The 24435-nt window shown below is 34.2% G+C and overlaps 4 protein-coding genes across 5 annotated transcripts; 1 reads left to right on the top strand and 3 right to left on the bottom strand.

Moving 5' to 3' along the window:
• Nucleotides 1-865: 865 nt before the first annotated feature.
• Nucleotides 866-3083, bottom strand: LOC7453813 (leucine-rich repeat receptor-like serine/threonine/tyrosine-protein kinase SOBIR1). The gene has a single exon (XM_002321614.4). The coding sequence runs from the start codon at nucleotides 2976-2978 to the stop codon at nucleotides 1086-1088; it is 1893 nt and encodes a 630-aa protein (XP_002321650.1). The 5' UTR covers nucleotides 2979-3083; the 3' UTR covers nucleotides 866-1085.
• Nucleotides 3084-6676: 3593 nt separating this feature from the next.
• Nucleotides 6677-10521, top strand: LOC7480579 (protein-L-isoaspartate O-methyltransferase 1). Of its 2 annotated transcripts, XM_024587031.2 has the most exons (5): nucleotides 6679-6968; nucleotides 7984-8133; nucleotides 8446-8716; nucleotides 9382-9546; nucleotides 9927-10425. In XM_024587031.2, the coding sequence occupies exons 1-5, from the start codon at nucleotides 6708-6710 to the stop codon at nucleotides 10175-10177; spliced, it is 1098 nt and encodes a 365-aa protein (XP_024442799.1). In that variant the 5' UTR covers nucleotides 6679-6707; the 3' UTR covers nucleotides 10178-10425. The 2 variants fall into 2 exon arrangements, with proteins under 2 accessions (XP_024442800.1, XP_024442799.1); XM_024587032.2 differs by lacking the exon at nucleotides 7984-8133 and having other exon boundaries at nucleotides 6677-6968; nucleotides 9927-10521.
• A 934-nt stretch (nucleotides 10522-11455) lies between these two features.
• On the bottom strand, nucleotides 11456-14685 carry LOC7457790 (28 kDa ribonucleoprotein, chloroplastic). The gene is made up of 4 exons (XM_024587033.2): nucleotides 13766-14685; nucleotides 13573-13674; nucleotides 12053-12334; nucleotides 11456-11752 (listed from the first exon to the last, which is right to left on the bottom strand). Exons 1-4 carry the CDS (start codon nucleotides 14297-14299, stop codon nucleotides 11687-11689), a joined length of 984 nt encoding a protein of 327 aa, XP_024442801.1. The 5' UTR covers nucleotides 14300-14685; the 3' UTR covers nucleotides 11456-11686.
• Nucleotides 14686-16004: 1319 nt separating this feature from the next.
• LOC7457789 (probable galactinol--sucrose galactosyltransferase 2) lies at nucleotides 16005-20330 on the bottom strand. Its single transcript, XM_002321612.4, has 14 exons — nucleotides 19911-20330; nucleotides 19452-19717; nucleotides 19228-19318; nucleotides 19084-19132; nucleotides 18915-19006; nucleotides 18703-18810; nucleotides 18495-18614; nucleotides 17974-18384; nucleotides 17733-17874; nucleotides 17306-17373; nucleotides 17051-17185; nucleotides 16727-16953; nucleotides 16541-16629; nucleotides 16005-16448 (listed from the first exon to the last, which is right to left on the bottom strand). Exons 1-14 carry the CDS (start codon nucleotides 20087-20089, stop codon nucleotides 16167-16169), a joined length of 2259 nt encoding a protein of 752 aa, XP_002321648.1. The 5' UTR covers nucleotides 20090-20330; the 3' UTR covers nucleotides 16005-16166.
• Between the last annotated feature and the right edge of the window lie 4105 nt (nucleotides 20331-24435).

Here is a 24435-nt window from a genome sequence, read left to right as displayed (position 1 = left end):
AAATGTAGAAATAAATTTTGGATCTGATTGGCTGCTTTAGAGGAAACTCTCCCATCAATGAAGAAGAGGAAGGAGCTGTCATGGAACTTGCATTCTTAAAATCTATCTGCTAAAATCCTTCCTTTTCAAAGTGCTTATTGCAAGAAAATCTTGATTGCAGTTTCTGTGGCCATCTTAGGATTTATTTATGCACAATATTTTATGCTAGATCGGTTGCCCTTCTTCCAAATGTTTGTTACACAAAATCTTTTAGTGCTTTAGAGCAGGAAGTGGAACAGTTTATTTGCAAGTCAGTTCTTTGTGAAGCTATTTGCTATTTATTCTATGGACGATTTTTAGCACTGAAACTAAGAATACTCCTGAAGCTCTTCAAGATTAATTCCTTGTATGAAAATTTGACTGTATATTTGTGATAGATTTGCATAGATATCACTTCTGTTTTGGCTCAAATGATGAAATGAGTTATCAAGCATGGAACCATACACTATAAAAACGCTTAATCTTGTATCATTCTTCCCTGCTAAGCAGAGAGAGTAGAGAAAGATTCAGGTTCCAGTCTTGTCCTTGCTATCTTCAGAATCTACGCAGACGCATTACATGCTATACGGAATTTGTAATCGAGATTTATAGATTTTTTCTTTCTCTCACGTTTCATAATTTCATATCAAGGGCTTACCGCTTCTTTCCTTAGAGCTCTGCTTTGTGTGTATAAATCATATCCTTCCCCTGTTTCTCTTCTTATCACAGCAAACTCCCCTGATCGTCAAGGGTATCTATGTATGGTGAACGCGTTTTCTATGTATACTAAAGAGAATTGACCATGGCAGCGTCTTGTTTGGGATAAGTCAGAGGATTTGTGCCAGACTTTGATATAAGCATGAACTAGCAAGAGCCTTTCATTTATGTTATATGCAATTCAGATTGAACACACTTAATTTGTGTATGTAGACAAACTATAAGATGGAAAAACATTTTACAGGCTTCCTTGGATATAAACTTGTTGATAATTCTTAACACAAGTTCGAAACATATAATTAAACAGCATTATTCTTGATTTCTTACACATCCTTGCCTTCCATGCTCAACTAGTGTTTGATTTGTGACAACATGCACCTAACATCCTTACTATTTGGCCTCTGTTTTGGGTCATCAATAGTGCAGAAGCAAGCAATTTTCAGAACCAGCAGCATTTGCTCCTCTAGCCCATTGCCCATCAGCTTTGGATCAATAGCTTGTCTTGGATTCTCCGAAGTCATTATATTTCTCATCCACTTAACCAAACTCATTTCACGTGTGTTTTGAAAAAACTCATCAGATGGAAGCTTTCCCATCACCAATACCCCAAGCACCACTCCAAAACTGTATATGTCACACTTGTCTGTAAATTTGAGCGTTTGGTGGTACTCTGGTGCTATGTACCCCACTGTTCCTGCAACATTAGAAGTTGTGATATGTGTTTGGGCATCTGGCATTGCTTTTGCAAGTCCAAAATCGGCAATTCTAGCTTCCATGCTGTCGTCGAGAAGTACATTTGCAGGCTTGAGATCTCTATGAATGATCCGTGGACTATGGCTCAAGTGAAGGTACTCAAGTCCCGATGCTACTCCTACTGCAATTCTGTGGCGAGCTAACCAGTCCAATTCTCTTCTCCCTTCAGTAACGTGGTTCAACGCATCTTGTAGACTTCCGTTTTTCATTAATTCATAGACAAGATAATGACAATCAGGACGAGACACATGAGCTAGAAGAGGAAGAAGGTTTCGATGCCGAATGTGGCCGACGGTATTGATCTCTGACTGGATTTGTCTCATTTTCTTGTGTAGAAGCTTACTATCTTCTTCAGTCAACTCGGCAGCATCTTTTGGAGGCTGAATAATCTTTTTTATGGCAATCATTTTGCCATTACTTCCTGGCAGCTCAGCTTTGTAAACTTCTCCACATCCACCTTTCCCAATGACTTCCAAGTTTGCAAGCCCATCATCTTTTTCCAAGAAAGCTAAATCCTCTGCTCTCTTGATCAATGGACTAAATATTGCAGGCCCTCCATCTCTCCCTCCGCCTTTTACTGCTGCCAATACTATCTTAAACAATAATGAAAACACAAGCCCAGATAAACACCCAGCTACTGACCCGGCAAGAAATCCAAAGAGCCAACCGGCAAGCTTCCTTTTGCCGTTCTTGTGCTTGTGTGGCGCTGCTGCTGATGGTCCAGGAGCTGGAGCTAGGTTGTAAGTTTTGTTTCCAGAAGAAGTATTCCTTGATTTTGTACTTGACGTGTTCTCCGCCAAAATATAACGTTTTGGGTATTGGGGCCTTGAGGATTCACCTTTTCTTATCACTGGCACAGGTCCTTCAAGAAAACTGTTCCCTGAGAAGTCGAAGGACTGGAGATTGCGAAACGAACGGATAGACTTTGGAACTTTTCCAGTGAAGAGATTATTTGCAAGAGAGAGATTTTCCAGGTTGGGGAAATGCTTTAAGAAACTCAAATTCCCAGAAAATAAATTCCTAGAGAGATCAAGAACTCGAAGACTAACAATTGATGATAATTCAGAGGGAACTTCACCTGAAAACTTGTTGTTTCCAAGCTCAAGAATATCTAGTTTCTTGCAGTTGACTATTTGAACAGGGAGGTGGTCAACCAGTTGGTTGTTGGTTAATGAGAGCTCTTTGAGCTCGGACAGCCGTCCAATTGCCGGGGACAAGAACCCGGTGAGCCGTTGAGACTTAAAGACGAGTCTTGTGATTTTGAGCACATAGGTGCCGTTGGGAGAGAGCCTCCTCTCACAAAACACCCCAGGGGTGTTGCATGGTGTAGAGGAGGAGCTGCGTTGACCGTTGATACCCAAGTCTTTCTGGATGATTGAGAAGGCTTTGAGGTCTGAATGGTCAAGGTTTAATCTTGCATAAGTGGGAAGGAGGAGAGATAGGAGAAAGAGAATGAAGAAGAGGTGGTGTTTCTGGTGAGGAACGGCCATTTCTGGTGGTGCTTTCAGGCTGGGAAATGGTGGTGGGTTGGGAGATTTCACGATGTGGCAGTATTGTTTGGAATCTCCATATTTAGTCCGGAGACAAATATGTAGATGTCTTATTTTATAAGCACATGCCGTGTGGAAAAACTGGGACAGTAGGGCCATGGCATTTGATTTTCGTGCCTTGTTCTCACTGGAATTTTACTAAACATTTTTCCATAATATATTGACCAGAACATCCTAGTAATTAAATATATGGAATTTCAAACTTGAACATCAAGATAAATGTTTTTGAAGTTATTGCCAAGAATTTTATGCTACAAAATAATTTAAATAAAAAAATATTTTAAAAAATAACTACAATTACACTTTCAAATACATCTGCCTTTCCAAATTTTTTTTTTCTCCTAACAAAGGCCACCTAATAATAATATTAATTTTTTCTCATTCGATGCTTAAAGCTTATTCGGACTTCTGATGGCTTTTGCAGTTGCTATATATAAAAAATGAATTTATAAAATATTTATATTGAAAAGGTTAGATTATGAAAGTGTTTGATTAGATATATTGTTGAATAAATAACTAATTCAAAATATTTGAGAGACCACGTACAAGTAAATGCTTGAGACAAACTTATTCATTGGAAATTTGATACATAACCAATATAATAATAAAACAAAATTATTACCTTGGAAATAATATAGCCTTATATTGTTAATATTGTTTTTAACAATTTTCAAAATTTAATATAATGGTTAAGGAATGCCTTTATTTTTTTTTACAATCATTAAATAATAAATTTAAAAATCTTGCCTACAAAATTTGATAAATAGTAATATTTAGCTTGTATGTATAAGTGAGTTAGAAATGATAATTTCAGTTGAATTTTATAAATATCAACCCGAACCAACATGGATAAATAAAAAAATTTAGATCCGATCAGGTTTCAAGTTGGATTAGAGTAAAATCTGAAGATAAAAAGATAAGTTCGGATCGAATAAAAAAATACTTTCTCAAACTAAAAATTTAATAACAATCCAAGGTCAACTCCATAAATATTTTATATTATCAAATAACTTTTAAGATTATGGCGAAAATAAAAAAAAAATATTTTCAACTGCAAAGATAAATTATGCAACATGAAGATAAAAATAGGTTTTCAAGCCCTAAAATTACAAAATAAACTATTGAGAAATCTAAAAACAATTATTTGATATATTTATTAAATCTGAATAATAATTTGCATAATAAACAAAAAAACACCTTAACTATTTATATAGGAGTTTTAATAACTAACCTTTAGGCATAATTTTAGGAGATCCAAATGAACGACATAATGACTTTCATAAGAAATAGTCTCAGGAATCTTCATGGAAAATTTTAATTTTAATTTTAATTAAACGATTAAATATTTTGTTATTGTTGTTTCAAGTTAGATTGCCTCTTCAAACATCTTTCTGGACAGTTTTTATTTGTTAATTTGATTTATAAAATCCTAGGATAATTATTCCACGTCAATAAACAAAATTTAAGTATCTTTATTCATATAATTTTGATAAATTCAAAATATAAACATTTTCTGGATTGATCGCTTTAATGTTTGGATTTAAAAAATAAAAGAAGGGAATAAATTTCATTAATCACGTAGTCTATTATTTCAGGTTATAATTATACTACCATCAACCTAATAATATTTGCACTCACATTATTATAATTAGAATTCTGTGGGCACCAGTAGAGATAAGATTACTATCCCACATGCATTGACAAGTTGTTTCTCAATTAATTTAATTTCACAACAACTTGATTTATAGTGTCGTTGTCTATGGGACGTGTCGTGTCGTTTCAAAAAATTTCTCAATTAATTTAATGTTAAAAAGAATTGATTTATAGCATGTTTGTTGACGCGATCGCTGTATTTTTAAAAAATTAATAATTAATTTTTTAAAAAATTAATGTTTTTTAATATTTTTAGGGTTATTTTAGAATAATAAAAAACTCAAATTAATAATTTTCTAAATGCTTAAGAAAACACCCATCATTCCCTCTTCTTTTACGGTGAGCTTCTTCTACACGTTTAAGGGCCACAATAATCAAAGGGGAAGCTTCACAGAAGTCTTCAAGTCAACAGGTCTTGCTTTCCCGGCCGGTCAAATCAAACACAGAGTGGGAAAAGTCTTTAAGCAGCCTTGAGCCACAGACCACATGGGCCCCACGGCCCCTTCCTTCTCAAGTTCGTCCGTCCGTTTAAGGCTCTCAACATCCCTTGCTAGATGGATAAGTTTATTTCTTTCATGTATAATTAATAAAATAAAATCCCTTCACCATCCACCGGTAATGTGACCCGCTCTTGCTTTTGGGTTAAATAATTTATTTATTTTTTATGAAAAAATAATAATTATTTAAATGTATTTTTACTAAAAAATTCTTAATTAGAAATTTAAAAGTATATATATATATAATTAAATAAATTAAGAATAATTTATGATAATAAATATAAAAAAAATATTAACACGTTAATTCGACTCACCTAACTATGGATTGAATAATTTTTTTTTACCTATGACAATTGTATTTTTTTTATTTCATTACTTATTAATTGCATCAACATAATTTTTTTGTTTGATTTTTTTCTAATCACTTTGATATTTTATTAACTTTTGATTTTATAAAAAAAAACAATTATATATATAAAAAATTTATTGAACTCAATTGAGTCCATGCCCTGAGTCCTGTTTTAAATTTTTTTATATAAAAAAATATGTCGTAAAAATTTACATATAATTTATTTTATATAAAAAAATATTTGGTCCACGGTAAAACACGGGGCAAATATAATTCTCCTTTATAATGTATTTTAAAAAATAAATTCTATGCTAATATTAAGATTAAAATTGAAAAAAAAACCAACGAGAAATGCCAACCACTTTCAAACCTATCTCCTGAGATTAATTATTTTTTTCTATATATACATGTATTATATAATATGGTGAAAGTACAAGAGCCCCTCACCCACTATTCTCTTCACATTTCACCAATGAATATTCAATATTGTTGCTTGTAGAATATAAGGAGGTTTGCTATGTGGTCATGCATACTTGCAATTTATAATGAAAAGGATGTTAGAAGCCTGCATCAATCAGATTTCTATATATTAAACGACAATAGTTATAAAAATGCCTTTAAATTTCCCTTTTTAAATATTTTCTAGGTTCAAAACTTGAATATTTATGCAAGAAATCATGCAATTAATATAATAAAGTGCAAAAAAATAAAAAAATAAAGTCATATTTAATAAAATATATAATTCGAAAACTAACCCGAAAAAAAAAACACATTTACTTATTTATCATTAATTTGGCTTTATTTTGTTCAGAGTTATTGCCGACAATGCTGGCTTCAGGTACCACTTGTAATAAATATGGAGTGAAATTAATAATATCATATACTAGGAATTACCTTAGTTAAAGTAAAAAATATGCTAAAATAATAATAAAAAAAAAATATGCTGATTCGAAAATACATTATCATAAAAAAAAAAATACTAAAAGTAATCACCAATGACCCAACAAGGCCTATGAAGCCCATAAACACTCAAACAAGCCCAAAACCACCCCAGCAACAAACCCACATATTTCCTTTCCTATCGTCACAAAAGCAACCATCGTGTCATCCCTGCTAATTAGCTGACAAGTGTACTTTTTTTAACTATTGGAAAAAAGGGGAAAAAAAAAAATGCCTGGGCTGCTTTTGCTCATGCCTATTTCTCTATCCCTGCCAGCGGGAGTCATAGCGTATGGTTACCGCAACTACTCGCCTCCTCTTAAGCGTCTCTTAGCCCACAACAACAACGACACCGCTCTCCTTCGCTATCTTTATCTTCGCAGCAGCTGCAACAATATTCCATCTCAACTTACCTCTCTTTTCTTTTTTAAATTTTTCCCAACAAACCTTAATTGTCTCCTCGCGGGTAACTCTCTTTTCTTCAGGATGGAGGTAACACCGACACCATTTTGGTTTCTCTCTTTTCTCTTTTTGTATTCTTACTGCTCATAAATAATTGGTTATCTGCTAAAGTAAGGAAATGAGTGTTTTTTGTGGTTGGATTAAAGCAAAGTCGTGAGCTTTTTTTATTTTTTTTAGCTATGTTGTCGAATTTTGTTTGATATTTTCGGAACGTGTTTGTTTTTTGGACTGTTAATTAGTGGGTTATTTGAAAGTGAAATAATGAGTGTTTTTGTTTAAGGAGAAATTTATGATTTTTTTTCTTGGTTTGAGAATATCTATATATAAAAGATAACTACGTGGTCTATTTTTTGTTGATCTCTACAATCTGAGAATTTGTTAATGCGGGTTTTTTCCCATAAAATTTATTCTTTTCTGTGATTTTAGGATAACCCTTTCACTGAATTGATTGATTGCTATGTTCACATTTGATTTATCCTGTGATGAATGCTGCTTATAATAGAGTTCATATGATCTGAAGTTCTATTTCTGGGTTATTGGCTGCGGGATGGTTTTTGCAGTCAAAGTTTGTAGTGCGAAGTAAAATTCATTCGCTGACAGGTGAATAATAAGCTAAGCTGTTCTAGATCACTTTGTTTATAATGCAAGTGGAAATGCAATGCAGTGGTTAAGTGTGTAAGTTCAGGATGACTATTTTAAGTTTGATTGCCCCCAACAAAAATATACCCCCACGCAGGTTGATTTCAGCTTTAGCTGCTTGAGTGATCAACAAATATACTTTTAGGTACTTCACCATAGAATCCAAGGGGTTTGAGTTTTTCCTTGAAGTATCTCCAAAAAATAGTCCTCAAAAGTTATAGAAAGTAGGAATTGATGGATTTGCTTATGTGCAAAAGTATGGTGACTTCAGATTCTAGATGAGCGTCTTGCTAGTAATCATTACAAAGGTTGGTTGCATTCATAATATTGTGCTGTGAAAGTACTTGTTGAGATGCGCCCTCAATAATGCAATCCTTTTTGGGATGTTTGATGCGTGTGATTTCAGGGAAATCTGTTTCAAGTTGGGTGGACATGCTATGTTCTTCTCGCCTTCATTAGTGGGACCAATTACTTCCATAGTAGTGCTACACAATTTTTCCCAAGCCCAGGGGCTCTGGACCTACAAAGTCAGCCCATAGCCATTTCTAATGTGGAGGTCACCCTTGAGAAAATATTTCCTTTGGAGATATCAGTTCCTTGTTATCTACCTGATTTCAATGCATTCATATGACTTCATCGTAAATTGTGGTGTTTATTTCCATGCTCTCTGGTTGTGCTACTGATATCAGCAATTTTTTTTCAAGAATATGGTGTTCCTTTTCTCTATATAGGAACAACTGAGCTTTTATTTGTTTTTTCCCATTGCACATAACTTGTCATTATGTTCTTTATGCATCCTGCTAGACGTGTTTTGTTATCATCTTTTTGTTTGAATATTGTTTTAAACATTCTGTTTGTCAATTTTCAGCGATTCTGTTCTGGAAGTAGCATCAATAAAAATAAAGCAATGGTGGAGCATTTGCAGCATTATGGGGTCATCAGTTCTAAAAAGGTTTCTGAAGTAATGGAAACTATCGACAGGGCTTTGTTTGTGCCAGATGGTACTCCAGCTTATGTTGACAGTCCCATGGCGATAGGTTACAATGCCACCATTTCTGCACCTCATATGCATGCAACTTGCCTGCAGTTGTTGGAGGAGAATTTGAAGCCTGGAATGCATGCACTAGATGTTGGCTCAGGTGCTTTTCCCTTTCATCCTTCCTATCTCCATTAATCCTTTCAAATCTGCATTATAAATTACTTGTAGCAATTTCATTCTAAGGGCTACTTGTAGAGGTCTCTTGAAGACTTAGTGTTAACAAACAAACATGATAGTTTTAGGTGTGAAATAACTAGGCTTTAAGCATATAAAAACATTGGACAATGCTGCAGGTCGTGATGCTGAACAAGTTTGAGATCTTATTCAGTGACCAGATATTCCTGGTTGGATCTAACTAGGGTTTTGAAACCGCAAGGGAACTATGATTTACAAATCCTGATTCAACTAGGAAGTGGACTGCAATTTGTAAAGTTTTAAGAACCATAACAAGCAAAGCAACTTTAGAAATTTGTTTCAATTTGCTCAATTTTTTTCTGAATTGTTTCAATGGCTGTTGACCACAGTCAATAGAAGCCAATGGTCTTGATGATTGTCATTAGTTGTGCAAAGCTTCTGGGTGAGTGTAGGCATCATTGATGGTAAACTCGTTCTACAATGGTAGGGGTTGGGAGGTAAGGCTTGCTTAGCTTGGTTGTAGTGGGTAGACTTCATTTAAGAATAACGAAACTCATGCATTTTAGTTCTAGAACATTTCTCTCTGCATGCAATTAAATCCTGAGTTTCTCACTTTGTTTACTTTTGAAGGGACTGGGTATTTGACAGCATGCCTTGCTTTGATGGTTGGACCACAAGGTCGTGCTGTTGGTGTGGAACATATTCCAGAGCTGGCTAATTCTTCCTTAAAGAATATTGAGAAAAGCGCAGCTGCCCCATTGTTGAAAGAAGGTTCCCTCTCAATTCATGTTGGTGGTATGTTTCAACCTTGCAAATAATAATTTTTTCTTGAATGTTCTTTTGTATCCCAAGGGAAGAGTGTAGGTGCTAATCTACTTGCCATAACAGTATAATAACTTGAGATTTCCATATATGTTACTTATTAGGGTGAAGATTATTCGAAAAAGGACAAATCGTAGTAGGCTTTCATATGGAAGTCCTCTTGTTTGATTTTTATGAATGTCATATCTCCTGTAAGTAAAGGTCATAAAAAAAGGATTTCCATGACAAGTTTTTTCTTTGGCTAACTTAATGTGTTTGCTGAAAGAAGTTGAATCTTCTGCTGATGAATTTTCAACAGAAATCAGCTTTAACAATGTTAGTAACTGAGCTTCAATGGTTATTTTTATCTGTAGATGGAAGACAAGGCTGGCCAGAGTTTGCTCCATATGATGCCATACATGTTGGGGCAGCAGCACCAGAAATCCCACAGCCACTTCTCGATCAGTTGAAGCCTGGTGGCAGGATGGTGATTCCAGTTGGTAACATATTTCAGGATTTGAAGGTGGTTGACAAGAAGGAGGATGGTTCCATCAGTGTTCGGAGTGAAACTTCTGTTCGATATGTCCCTTTAACAAGTCGAGATGCCCAATTGCGGGGTTATTAGGGCTGGAATGCCTTTTAACTAGAGGTGCGAGGTTGTCGGAGAAATGCCGATGCCATCACTTTCGAAGTTGTGCAGATGTATGAGATTCTGCCAAGTATGGTGTTCACAAAACCCTCTTAAGCTCGTGCTTTCGAGTTGTAAATAATATATATATTCCATCTCTTGTTTATATCTTTGCTTGTTCTGACCTTCAGCTGATTGAAATCCATGTTAATCAACAATTCCTTAAAAGTGTCATTTTCACTTTACAGCGGAGTTAAGGAAGAACTATTTGTACATATATTTTGACCGGTCGTCGGTCATTAGAAGTTGCGTATCTGCTGCAAGAAAAAGCTTGAACTCTAGCTTGTGCATGTTGGTGGATGGTGGAATTACTACATTACAATTACCATTAAAAAAAAAAAATTACTGTGCATCACAAGACACCAGTTCTAAACCGGGAAATTTGTTCAACCAACAACCGTATATTAAACATGCATAATAAAATTCAGACATGCACTTAAATAAATGTCTAAAATACCTATCTAAAATATATGTTTTGCTGGTTGTTTTTTATTGCTGTTTGGTGTTTTTTTTTTTTTTAATTTTATCCTTAATCATCAACTAAAAACTTCTATATAATTTAATTTTAAATCTAAACTCAAAAGGTTTGAAAATTAACTAATTAGACCAAGTTTAATAAAAATCTTAAATAATTCTTAAAACTTGAATATTTTTTATTGCCTTTATTATTTTTTTTATCCGGCCAACAGGGACTGTAAACTTGCTAATAATGTCAGTAGTGAAATTATCTTTTTATGGATCTAAAAATAAGGCTACAACTACATTAAACTTAATTGTCGTAATTTTTCAGAGGCCTGGACATGACTGTACGCTGAGCACTGGCTTAGCACCCTAAGAAAAAAGTTTAATTCGTTTGCCTTTTCGTTTTCCGGGTGCACGAGTTGTGTCACGAGCAGAAGCAGTATCCATATTTCAATTGGAAACAGTAGATCACTGATATGGGGTTCAAGTCCTGTGCATAATTCAAAGGAGATGGGGCGTGGACAGAGAGAAAAGCAGGCATGTAGAAGACAGCACTGTTGCTGCTTTGAGATTTCACCAGCCGGTCGTCTCACCAGGATCTATGAACATTGGTGTTTTTCCATCCAGGAGGGCCAGAAACAGATAAAAACCATGTCCCCAGCCAGCTGAGTGCGCACGGCCAGACACCAGCCACCGGCCTGACAAATTTCAGCATCCTGAAAGTTCCATTATTGGATTGTCTGAGACTTGATGTTGTGCCAACAAATTTAATATTATCTCGTAGAGCACAATGTACTCGAATTCGAGAAACAATTTTTATGGAACTGTGAAGACAATTTGTGTACAAAACTCCTAGTGAGCTTCCATTCAACTGGCCAAAAAACTTGATACCACAAAACTGATAAGAGAAAAAACAGAAGGATAAAAAAAAGAATAAAGGAAAAAGAAAACCGGCGGCAGGATATCTATTCAATTCATATCAGTTCAAAAGGAGCTGCGCCTTGGTCTTTCCGCAGCAACATTTACTCTAATTGCTCTCCCGTCCAGTTCCTGCAAAACCAGAAGCATGCATATCATCAAACAGAAATTTGAACAGTTCCTGCAAAACCAGAAGCATGCATATCATCAAACAGAAATTTGAAGGGCATGCTGCTGGTCCTTATAGAATAGATTACTACTGATAGATTGATGCCAGTGTTGAGAAGATAATCTGGATTCTGAAGAACTCAAGTTATCAGCCCTCTTTTTTTCTTTCTTTTTTCCTAATGAATTGACCATACTTATAGTGCGAGTAGTTGCCTTTCCACATACAAAAGTTATGAATTTCAAAAGTAAGCACTCAAGTCATACCTGTCCATCAAGTGCGGCTATGGCATCATTCAACTCGCTCTCTGAGGACATAGTTACAAAGCCAAAACCACGTGAACGGCCAGTCTCCCAGTCAGAAACAACCTGAGCACTCACAACTTTACCATGCTCGCTAAAGACTTCCTCAAGACGACCACTATCCACTCCCCATGGTAGGTTGCCCACATAGATTCTATAGCTGGGTTCAGACACACGAGGAGGGCGTTCTGGCCTTGATCCTCTAGGAGCAGCCTTGTTTACAGTCAAGAGCCTTCCATCTAAGTTCTGTTCAGTACAATATCAAACAGAAAACAGCTTGGTTAATTGGAAAAAACAAAGTCATCGCAAGATTTGATGATTTTCTAATTGTTACGACTTGATTAACAAGGAGAACATCTATCACTAACATTAATCACTTAATCTTAAGAATTAACTCTAATGGAGTAGAATGTTAAATCATAATCCACTATGCCAAGTTGAAGAAATGTTGTATGAACAATGCATTAATCTACTTGTAAAAATTAGCATTTGAATTTTAGCCAGCATGCCAATATTAACTCATCAAGTCAAAGCACTGAAACAAAACAGAGCACTTGGTACATGTATTAAAACCAGTACAGCATGGAAAATATGAAAAACTTCCAGCATCCAGGAAAAATAAATGAAATGGTCATTAATTTCCATGCAAAGATTTGGTGTTGTTCGACTATTGACAATTGTAATTTTTATTATCTGCAACCAATCCCAAGATCAGGATATTTTCTCAATAAATAACATGCTTGCTTTACTAGATAAGCAAGTTTCATCCTTTCCAGTAAAATTACATAGTTTAAACAGCATCTTGTTGGTAAAAATCACATGCAAGAGAAAGATGATAACATAGCTTTATGAAAACAATAAGCTCCAGCTGATAACGGTCACCTAAAAAAAATACAAAATAAAATAAATAAATAATCATGGTTGACAACATTTTTCTTGAGTCATGTAATCTCCAATAAGGATTTATCATGTCCTACCTCTACACCAATTGGCCATTATTAGCAATGTGCCCCACCCTTAAATTCAAATAAAAGGCGCTCACCCTAGCAACACTTCTTTGGGGTTTCACCACATTTTATCTGATTGTATATTTAAATGACCTAATGCGCCACTCTAATTATCATTTACAGTTGAATCCCACATGAATGTTATCTTCAAAACAAAAACAAAGTAATGTTACTCAACCATAAATGATAATTTTCTTCTCATATCATACAAAATACTCAGCCATCTGAACCAAACAGGAAGTTCAATTAATTAGAGCAAGGAAAATTCCACAAAGCCAGCATCTTTCTTCTAACCTTAAAGGCATAGAAACATCATATGACATCTCCCCCTCTACCTATTCCCTTTCAATCATTTGTAGCATCTATTAAAAGTTAACATCTAGTCTTATATCGTTCCAAATCACACATAACCAAAAGTTCAACAAAAAAAACATAATAATAATAATAATAATAATAATAATAAAGGAAGAAACTTACATAACGATTGAACATTTCTATAGCCTTGTCAGACTCTTCAACGGTACTCATCGTCACAAACCCAAAGCCACGACTTGTATCAGTTTCCGTGTTGTAAATAACCTACAACCCCTCAAAACAAAACCTCCATAAGAACCTCGAAACACACTAAAATGCAAATATTCAAAACAAAAAAGCAAGGACATTTATTTACCTCAGAAATCTCAACAGTTCCAGCTTGATCAAATAGCATAGCCAACTTCTCACTAGTAACATCATAAGGCAAATTCCCTACATAAATCTTAGCTTCCTCCGGTGGCTCCACAAACCCCTCCTCGTCACCTCTCTCTCCTTCACCTCTAACAGCTTCGGTTTCGGAAGCAGCTGCATCCTCTCCTTCAGCCTCCCAATCGGATACTCTACCTTCAAAATCATTACTTTCTTCATTTTCCAAAATGGAGTCTTCTTGTTCTGACTCAGTTAAAGTGATAGTGGTGTTGTTTTCTTCTTCTTGTTGAGCCCAATCTGAGGTCTGGGCCACAAAAGGGATTGTTAAAGATAAATGGGTTTTGGGTTTTACAGATAACGTTGATAAAGAGTGAGAGTATGAGAGTTGGAGCTTGATGGGTCTATGTGAGATAGGGAGAGGTTTTAGTGGGGGTTTTGAAGTGAAAATTGAAGGGAATGAACATATGCATGTTTCTGCCATTAGCAAAGGCTTCAAGGTGGAAGCAGCTGTGGCAGACATGTTTTCGAGAGACGAGAGGAGAGGAGAGGAGAGTTAAGGGGTTTAGAAGGTAGAGGATAAGAGGCAGACTGCAGAGAGAGGATGGTTTTTAAAGCTAGAGAAGTTTTTATTTATTTATTTATTTTCATGGACTGCAATCGTGGGCCTTTTAGATTTGGTAGTGGGCTTCTCGAAGATTCTTTTATGGAATATGAAGGGTGTCTTTCGTAAGAGACGACTTGTCATTTAAGTTGGAGAAGACCTCTAATCCTAGTCGTGTTGCTACCATTTTTTATCTACTTTTTCATGATCTCTTTTGTGTATGGTTTATCAAGTAGAATAAAAACTAAGTCACGTGAATTTTTCAATAACATTTGAAAATAATAATTTTATATTATTTTCATAATGAAAAAAATGCTAACTACAGAATGAGAAGAATGAATTGTGATCTTAATAATTCTTACATATTAGTGGAATATTTTTAATGAAATATTACATATGAAATTCTTAATAATTCTTTAAAAATTTCAAAAAATTAAATTTTCTAAAACATTCATAAAACCAAGAGTTATTCCATATCAAAATGAATATAACCATGAAAACTAAAAAAAAAACTCTAAAAAATCCTTTAAATTGTATGCATAGTGAAGCGTGTGAGTTTATTTTAATTGTGCTATCAAGATAAGATGTAGATATTTATATAAAACATTACAATAAATACTTAAATTCTAAGTCTTCACTTTACTCCTTTTTTTTTGGATTTCTTGATTGATTTCTTCATGAAATCTCTCATATTTATTAATATTATTTTTTTATAGAACTTGTTTAACACTTATTCCCTACCAAACATATTATTAGTCTATTTTTCATATTATTATTATCATTAAAATATATAAAAATATCAAAATATATAAAAATATAAATGTGTGACCTAAAAGTCAATAAAAAATCCCTATAGTTTTAAAAAAACAGATAACATTTATCTGTCAATCATATATAAAAATACATAAAAAAATAACATCTTGAATATGTATCTTCTTGAGAATCAGCTCATAGTATTTCGAAACATCTTCTGTTCATTTTGAATCCTTGAAAGTATACTGAAATGCATTAGAGATTGAAAATGAATTTTTACAAGTAGCGAGCATGTTTGTTATAGTCACACATTTATTCTTTTTGCTCTCTCGGTTGACAAGCAAAGGAAAGAAGTTACATCAAGAGGAGTGCATGGTTCCCAAGAAAAAAAATAAGACTTTATTTATATGTTTTTTTACCAATGAAAAATTGACACATATGATAAGATATTTAGGTTATCTTATTATAAATATAAGATTTTATAAATAAAAATTAACCAATAAAATAATATCATGTGATGTTGAAAACGAACTTGAAAAACCTTACAAATCTCTCTAAATAAAAGCTCTCATTTTAGTAAAAAAAAAATATTATTGGAGTTATAAAATTTTCTTCAAGACAAGCTCTTTTTATAATATATAACAAAAACTCTTAAACCTATTTTATTTACGATAAGAGTTCTTCAATAACACTTTGAAAACAAATCAAATATACTTTTTAAAGCATCAAATCATTCTCTGCAATAAACATTGTTCCAACAAAACATAAATATTGACTTGATTTCACTAAAAAATCAAGTCATTGTATATCAAATTCAAGAAAAAAATCATATGATTTTTTTTTTTTTTTATAAAAATATTTTTTTAAAAAATGGTACACAATCATATATTTTATTAAATCAAATATTTATACAATTGTGATTGCTTAATTTAAGGCTTAAAAAATCGTGTCTACAGAATCAATTAAAGCCAAATCCTGGAATGGAACTCTTGAACTTTTGTAGAATGCATATTTCTATGGAAAGACAAACACCCTAATATATGAATTCAATCTCTCTTAAATTGCCTGTGCATTCAAGTTTGACTATCAATAATCCATTTTTGTCGTTGTAAGTGAACTCTTCTTCTTTCATGTCCACCCTGCAAAAGGTTGGTTTAGTGTTGGAGTAGGCTCCAAATCGGCCACCGCCTCGGCCATTGACTTTGATTGTGTAAGATGAAACATCGATAATGCAGTTCACAGCTTCCACTGCTCCTCCTGAGTTGTACATGTCAAGCAATCCTATCGGAGAAAACTGAAGATTCTGACCAAAAACCTGTTACATAATAAATCAGCCTGGTTCTGAGTAGACTTTACAGGAAGATAACATAATGGTAAAGCAAGGGCCAAGGAGGTTAATTTACTGACCTTAATTGGAGAGATGGTATATATCTCGTATTTTAGAGTGGTCAGGGACACCTCAAGAATCCCTTTCTTTGGCAGCATGGAAAGAGATCCTGCAACAGGAAATAATTTACCAGAAATTCTAGATAAGTTGGTTTTCGATGCAGAGTATCTGATAAGATAAAGAAAATGACGGATTGGAAAACTAACCTGAATTGAAAGCATAGATTGCACAATCTCCATTCCAATCTTCACCGGCAATATCGTCGAGAAATTCAACATCAATAGGACTCACATGACCTGAAAGGGATGAAGGCCCGGAAGGCACAGTAGGTATTTCTTCAGCTTCTTGTTTCATTGGCCAACTTCCTGCTCCTTGGCAATTAAAAACACCGATGACCCCAGTTAACTTGTTCAAGTTCCATATCTTCAACAAACTACAAAAGAGTTGAAAGCACAAACTGATTAGTAAAAGGCCAGGTAGATGTTTATTATTGACACACTTGGGATTGTAATCTGGGATAGCATGTTCACCTTTTCGCATCCATGACAGGATCTTCAAATAAGCAATCTCTTGTGGGACGGCCAGCATGTCTAGCTCTCAGGATAGACCCGTCAGGCAACACGAGCTTCTTAAGGATTTTGAAGTCATGAATGCCTGGCTTGTCACTGTATTCATATGAAATAATAAAATATTTTTGCAATGAAAGGTATGTAAGAATTGCATAGATTTTTCCTGAAGAGATTCAAAAATCAAAAGAGAGAAGGGTCTTAATCATTTTGCCTCACCTTACATATACTGCACATCCACCCAATGCTCTTGCAGCACCATGGAAATCAGCGGTATCATGTTTGCTCTGAAAACCAAGAATGAATATTACTTTTGTTTCTGTAATGTTAAGCTTCAGTACTATTTCTCATAAAAAAGAAAAGAAAAGAAAAGAAAACAAAGTTTCCACTTCTATTTGTAATTAATTGTTTGAATACCTATGCTTAATTTTTTTTAATATCTGGATACAAAAATGATGTCTATTTGTAATTTTTTTAAAAAATTCTGTTCACTGGGTTTCAACTGCAGACAGTTTCTGTAATACAAAGCTTTTCATTAATGCAACTCATGGAAATTTTGATAATTATACCAGGTTCCATGCATGATACAGAATATTCAACTATATGTTTATTAGATATCATTTTCGGAATATGCAAGATATCTTACATGGAACATGTCCCAGTCTGGAACAACAATCTCCCCAAGAAGAAAGCTGTTGAAAGCTACAGACGCAATGTGCAAGGTCTGAAATGTTGGCTCTCTTGGCATGAAATCCTCTGATGCTCTTGCAATTGCACTTCTCTTCGAACTGTCAACAAATATTCACTCTAATCAGAATTACAAGACAGTTCTGCATATAACTTGGCGTTGCATATTTTAAGATTGAAAAGGCAGGAAAGATGAAAACCTGTAAATTGAGTCAGAGTTGTGACTCATGCAACAAATTAGATTATTTTCTTTAAAGTTTCTTGAAATAGATCTCTCAAGTGCTTCCTGATACTGTCTAGTCAACGTCACTCGACCTCCACATCCAGAACCTAAAGTTTCAATCAGATTCTGGACGTCCACCTTGACTCCATCTACACCATTGCTTGCCAGATAGCTATGAAGATCATTGTAGAAATCAAATATCTTACTGGGATCAATGACTCCAACTCCATATTTCTCCAAGCTGTCCATTGCAATGTCTCTCATGTTCCCCACATTACCAGGTGACTGAATTGGATATACAAGTTTCGGGTTGTACTTTTTCATTGAATCAGATGATGGAAGAACCCCTCCCCAATAACCAGCTAAAGCGTGCCACATATAAACAAATCTGCATTTATCAAGATTTTCTCTATGGTTAACTATACAATTACAATAGCAATAGAAGAATCTCTATGGGAAATCAAAATTGAAATTCAACATCCAGATTAGAATGGTTACTTTAATCCATATTTCTCTTTGATGGTATCAATAAATTCATGCAAATCGGTGCAGCCTTCATCTGGACCTGAACTTCTGAATTTTCCATTTTCTTTTATATCTACCAATCTAGTAGCAAACCTGTGTAGATAGGAAGAAGTGAAAATGCTTATTTACCATTTCAGGTTAAAACAAGAGGAATACTCGTCAGATTGAAGATTAAACTTACTGTGTCCCTTCGATAAGAGGTTCACCTTCCTTGCGAAATTCATTCACTGTGTCTTGCCATCCATCATCAATAATAAGAAACTTCGGTGAACACCCACCTTCTAAGAAACTGTTAGAAAACATAGTGCAAATAAACAGCATTAATAAAATTCCATCAGATAAATAAATAGGTTTCTTCCCACATACAGAGGGTTATCTACTTTCTTATTGTACCTTTGAAGACCCTCTTTGATTCCTTGTGGATTTACTTGAGTGTAAAAAGCATCCCAAGTACACCAGCCAAACCAGTCTAAATGTGCAGGAATCTGCCACAAAACCAGTAATTTGAAATGAGATTTTACTGTCATCCGTCTACATTTTAAACAAATACTAAACATTATACCTTCTTGTTCTCAATGTGGCAAAAGGTCCCCTTGTGTTGCTCCAGTATCCTGTATGATTCATCAATGGTACATACAAAAGGAATGACATTAAGAAGAAATTCATTAAGTAAAAGATCATAAATTTATGTTGATGTGAAACATACTTGACAGAATTCTTAATAAGCTCAAAAGGGTTCTCCCCTGAGTTCACAAATACTGCTTCAAGTGCTTGTGAGGTTTGGACATTAGCATCTCCTAAGAAATCATATCAAAGAACCGAAAAGATATCACAAGCAAACACAAAACATATGAAAATGAATTGATACTAAAATAAAGCCTTTAATTGAATTATATAGAAATCAGTGAAGGCAAAATATCTCAAACTAACCGCTTTCAACGCAGAAGTGGAGCTCATTTTCCGAAGTTCCTTGCAAACTAGATCGAAATAGTCCATCCAAGACAGGCAAGAAAAGAATGTAGAAAGTGTTATCTGTCGATGTTTCAGAAGAATTCACCTCGTCATTCAGGGCAGATTCCTCTGTTGCTTCCAACAAAAGCATTTGAGTTTCCATGGGAATTTCACTACCGGATTTCCCTACACGAGGTATCATCCACCAGATTTTGACTCTAAAAAGGCACAAGAACCTGTACTTCCTGTAATGACCAAATACATCACAATGAAACGACTAGTGACACGGCGCAAACAAAATTAAGGTGAGGGCTTATTAGTTCTTGATGTAAAATTCTCAAGTTTGCATTTTCTTTTTCAAATAGAATGTGAAGGCAGATAAAGTAAAACGAAACCAATATCATTAAAGCAAAAATTTCAATGGGTACAGAAACTTACTCAAGAACTCCAAGGCTAAACACATGGCGAGAACTAGGAGATGGAGATGTAGCACCAAAGAAAGCAGAGCCATTGCTTGCCGGAGAAACAAGAATGTTTTGTGGAACTCTGCTCAGAACCACCTTGCCTCTCACCATGAGGCAGCCATCTTTGATGATAGGCGTGGCTTTGATTGTCATTTTAGTCGAAACAAAACTGCAATTAGTTTTATGTCTCTTAAAAAAAACAGGTACAAGCTTTTGCCCGAGGGAAGTTATAAGACCAATTTTGAAGACTAACAAAGTTTGTTTAGGACAAAGTGGGGAATGAAAGAATGCGAACAGATTATGATGGAAAAAATACAAAGTGTTGCTAAGTTCACCAAACAAGGCAGCTATTTATACTTGTCTTTTTCCGGCTGCTGTGTTTTTTCTTTTCTTTTTTCTGTAGGGGAAACATCCTGCTTTTACTTTTATTTATATATATATATATATATATATATATATAGCCAATCCACAATCTCAAATACCGCTGAAACGTGGAGTCATTAATCTCAGGTAACAAAAGAGGAAAAAGAAAGAAGAAGATAAGTCATGAAGATGTCATTATCTTTATCTACCATTAAAATAACTGATCCTCAAAGTTCTCGACTTTTCTTATGATTAATGTTCCGAACAAAAATACAAAATGTTAGTCGACAAGATTGTAGATCAGATCAGAGAATGGAACTTTCGGTGCACTGAGTCATTGTTTCTGGAACCTCTTTATCCTCGTCAGCAAAATGGTCTTGCATTTACTGTCTTGTATTTGACTGGTATTGGTAATTTTTTTTCGACGCATAATTTAATAAAAATAAGAGAGAAGAAATAATATACTTTCTTATGCCTGAATTGTGGCATAGAGTTAATTAATTGAAGTTTATTAAAACTAGGGCAGATCGGAATGCGCGGAGGTCAAAGCTAAAGAACAAGATAGGTTAAGACTGGAAAGTCCAGCTGACGTGCCAATGAGATGGATTATAGATTTATAGTCATAGTTTGATTTTGACTCGGTCTTTCAATATTGAAAAAGGTTGGTTCTTGATGATGGAAACGGGTGGCCAGACCAGCTGGGCTATTCTGATGACAACATTACATATTTTTGTGAATGACTTCAAGTCATTAGTTATTTCACTTTTGTATAAGATGGTATGAGAAAAATTTATAGAAGAAAAAACAAAATTGAATTTATATAAAGTATGGAAGGAAAATCTGGGGTAGGTCGTTCCTAATTAATTAAAATGCAGTGGAATTGCAAATATTTTAGATGTGATGTGTATCTTTTAATCACGTGATTAAGCCATTCTTAAATAAATAGATAATAACTTGAAATGTTGAAAATTAGGTTTGATAGAACTTTGACTTAAATGTAATTCCATACGTAAAAGCTAAATGTATTGGAAAAAAAAAACTTGGATCTAGAGATAATCTTATATTTAAGAACTCTAAGTATGTGAATGACACTATAAAGCTAGTTAATATTCGATAAATCTGTGTATGATATTTGTCCTTACAAAAAAAGGTTGTTTTGCTACAAACAAATAAAAAACAAACTCATGTTTATTCTCCAACTTGCTGTTAGAATTTACAGCTAAAAAAACATAATATAGTCTCCTCTAATTTATCATAATAGGCCCTTTTTGGGTTGTAAGTTAATAGGCCTAAACTAGTAATCAACTAACATCAGTTCGATAATGAAATAAACCCTAAACAATATTTAATGAGCCAAAACAAACCCAAATTAAAAATGATTATTCAAAAATAAATAAAAATAATAATAAAATAGGATAATAACAATAAAGTCTTTATGTCAAAATTCCTCAATATAGCTCGAATCTTCAATTTCACATATATTTTTTTTGTAGATTTTTAGTCCTGACTTCAAACACGTCGTTCTTTCTCGTATGGATGAATTACTGGGTCTACCGTATGTGGTTAGAAAGCTTGAGATGTTTAGTCTCTAGAACAACTTGAATTGCAACAAAATTCCATCTGTGGCTCTAGATATGGCACATATAGCGTACAAAGATCTAATCTAACAGATTTGACAAGATTTGTCTAGTAACTTCGATCTTATGAAATAATATATTCCCAAACTCCATTTGACTTGAAAGTTTACCAAAGTATAGTTACATGTGTCTAGTATTTTTCTGTGATATTTTAGCTCGTTCTGATATACGGTTTAAGACATATGTCTGATCTCACAAAACTAGTCAACAGACATTTTAAGGTAAAACCTAACTTGGTTCGTATCATCACCCCTTCTTTAAAAATATTTGACCTCGAATCTATCATGGAAAACATCTTATAAGGTTAAAAAAATTAGTACAAAACTGAAGAATAACATAATCATCAAAACCAAGAAGAACTTTATTAGCAAATAAGGTCTCTTTGACATACAAGCTCTCCTTTTTAACAATCTTCTCATTCTTCAATTTCAGTTGCTTATATTTTCTTAGGTGTCAAAGATAAAAGAGTTATAGGTCTTCCATTCATTTCAAACGAATACCTATTTGTTACTCCATCATGCATAAGAATGGTACCCTCCTGTTTAAGCTGTTTATCTACCTTCACGGCCATATGCATCATCTCCTCCAACTCCATATAATTATGCGACTCCACAATATGAGTTATATCATAATTAAGGCCATTAATGAATCTAGTCATAGTAGCCTCCATATCCTCCTCAACATTAGCTCGAATCATAGCAAGTTTCATCTCCTTGAAGTACTCATCAACCTTGACTCAAACTCTGCAACCTTTGATGCAATTCTCTATAATAATGGCTAGGCACAAATCTCCTTATAAGGGATTTCATCTAATCCCAAGTATCAATTTGCCTCTTATAATTTCTCATGATGTTATTGCACTAGAAAGGCTTTAGAACCTTTCCTTGGAGATTGTGGGGCTATTGTCTTAGAGAGATCACATACATATCCCTTGAGGAGTGGTGGGGCTATTTCTCCAGGGAGATTACATACTCATCCCTTGAGTCCTTAGGCATTAGCCGGAGAATATGAAAACATAATTATTTTGAATAAGATATTCATAAATTAGAAACTTACATTCTTATTTAGTATGATACAATATTAAAGGATCTAAAAGTGAGACATTATTTCTTTTTATATCTTATAGATGATAAGTGTTCGTCTTAACTATTCTTATGATTTTAAAAGAACCATCTCATTACGACCAGGCTCTTCCTTGCTTTACTCATGATGGGAGTCCCTTTTCAAGAATTAGTGGAGATGTTCTTTAACTATCATTCTATCAATTCATTTCCTTAAAACATAACATTCTTCTGTGTTATATTCTTTATCACTGTTGAACAAACAATATTTCTTGAAAGTGCGAGTACTGAATGATATTGATCTCATGGGCAGAGGGTATTGAATCTTCTTTGCAGTAAACTCTTTCATTTAAATTTAAGCATGCTAAGAGATGTACCTAATTTTCGCAGTTCAAGGTAAAGGCAGCTACAATTGGGAAAAAATTATGGCATTGGTTCAACATCATTTTTTTTTTCTCAGTGGCTTTGGGTTTGCAATCACAACTTCTGCAGTCATAAGAAAATAACAGCTTCTTTGCAGATACATAATATGTTGCAAACATGCATCAACCTATTTATCTGAATGATGTTCTTCACATGATGACATCGGTTGTAATTAATTTGTTGATTTAAAAGAAAAATCATGAGAAAATAACACCTACCTGCTGCATACGATGTGTTTGAATTGAAAAATCATAAAAAATACTCGTTTTTTGAAAGTTAACTTGCACCTTTTTTTCATCGAATTCAACATGTTTTTTAATTTGAGTCGATGAATAATTTCTTGGATTTTTTTATTACAAAGAATAGATTTGAACTCGAAATATCTATTGATTAATGTCAATAAGATACGTTGACAATAATTGTTTATTCTAAATATAATAAAATACCTCCATTCACGAATAAAATAAAATATAAACCGACAAACTATAGTTTATTCAAACACATTATACGAGTGCTAAAAAAAACTACACATTATACACAAGCAAATTTGATTGCATAGAAGACTCTTTATGCAATTTTTCCAGGAGGATATCTTGGAGGCAGGCCATGAAGGCCGTGAGATACAAAACGTCTCTCACCACATTTGAAAGGTGCACGGTTGACCTGCATAACTAGAAAATTTCCACCAAAAAGGTCGTTAATATGAGCCTGGCCATTCTTCAGCCTCTTCCATGCCTTGAGCCAGGAAACTTTAACCCTAGAGAATAACCTAGCTCTTTTCCTCAAGAACCTTCTCAAGCCCGGAACTCGGAGCCTCAGACGCTTCGTAATGGTGAACTTTTTAAGCCTAGGAAAGTTCCTTACCCTCCTCAAAGCTCTCTCTTCCTCAGCTTCCTCATCGAGCCAACCTTCGTGTCCAAGTCTGTAATAATAAGAATATTTTCTGACTGATGACATGTCAAAGAGAGATGTGATTAATGATACTTGAAGAGAACCCAGAAGAGTTTTTGAAGGA

Source organism: Populus trichocarpa, chromosome 15 (genome assembly GCF_000002775.5).
Source record: "Populus trichocarpa isolate Nisqually-1 chromosome 15, P.trichocarpa_v4.1, whole genome shotgun sequence".
NCBI classification, from domain to species: Eukaryota; Viridiplantae; Streptophyta; class Magnoliopsida; order Malpighiales; family Salicaceae; genus Populus; species Populus trichocarpa.
The sequence above is the reverse complement of the archived record's forward strand: the minus strand, read 5'-3'. Positions and strand labels throughout refer to the sequence as shown.

What these genes read in the sequence shown, in the direction of transcription:
- LOC7453813 (XM_002321614.4), bottom strand. Translation starts at nt 2,978, where the DNA reads ATGGCCGTTCCTCACCAGAAACACCACCTCTTCTTCATTCTCTTTCTC.
- LOC7480579 (XM_024587031.2), top strand. Translation starts at nt 6,708, where the DNA reads ATGCCTGGGCTGCTTTTGCTCATGCCTATTTCTCTATCCCTGCCAGCG. An exon ending in CTCTTTTCTTCAGGATGGAG is followed by an intron (nt 6,969 to 7,983) that starts GTAACACCGACA and finishes GTGTGATTTCAG; the next exon opens with GGAAATCTGTTTCAAGTTGG. An exon ending in TGCACTAGATGTTGGCTCAG is followed by an intron (nt 8,717 to 9,381) that starts GTGCTTTTCCCT and finishes TTACTTTTGAAG; the next exon opens with GGACTGGGTATTTGACAGCA.
- LOC7457790 (XM_024587033.2), bottom strand. Translation starts at nt 14,299, where the DNA reads ATGTCTGCCACAGCTGCTTCCACCTTGAAGCCTTTGCTAATGGCAGAA. An exon ending in TAGAAATGTTCAATCGTTAT is followed by an intron (nt 12,335 to 13,572) that starts GTAAGTTTCTTC and finishes TGTACTGAACAG; the next exon opens with AACTTAGATGGAAGGCTCTT. An exon ending in TAGCCGCACTTGATGGACAG is followed by an intron (nt 11,753 to 12,052) that starts GTATGACTTGAG and finishes CTGGTTTTGCAG; the next exon opens with GAACTGGACGGGAGAGCAAT.
- LOC7457789 (XM_002321612.4), bottom strand. Translation starts at nt 20,089, where the DNA reads ATGACAATCAAAGCCACGCCTATCATCAAAGATGGCTGCCTCATGGTG. An exon ending in CCTCTTATCGAAGGGACACA is followed by an intron (nt 18,615 to 18,702) that starts GTAAGTTTAATC and finishes CTATCTACACAG; the next exon opens with GTTTGCTACTAGATTGGTAG. An exon ending in GGATGTGCAGTATATGTAAG is followed by an intron (nt 17,186 to 17,305) that starts GTGAGGCAAAAT and finishes ATATGAATACAG; the next exon opens with TGACAAGCCAGGCATTCATG.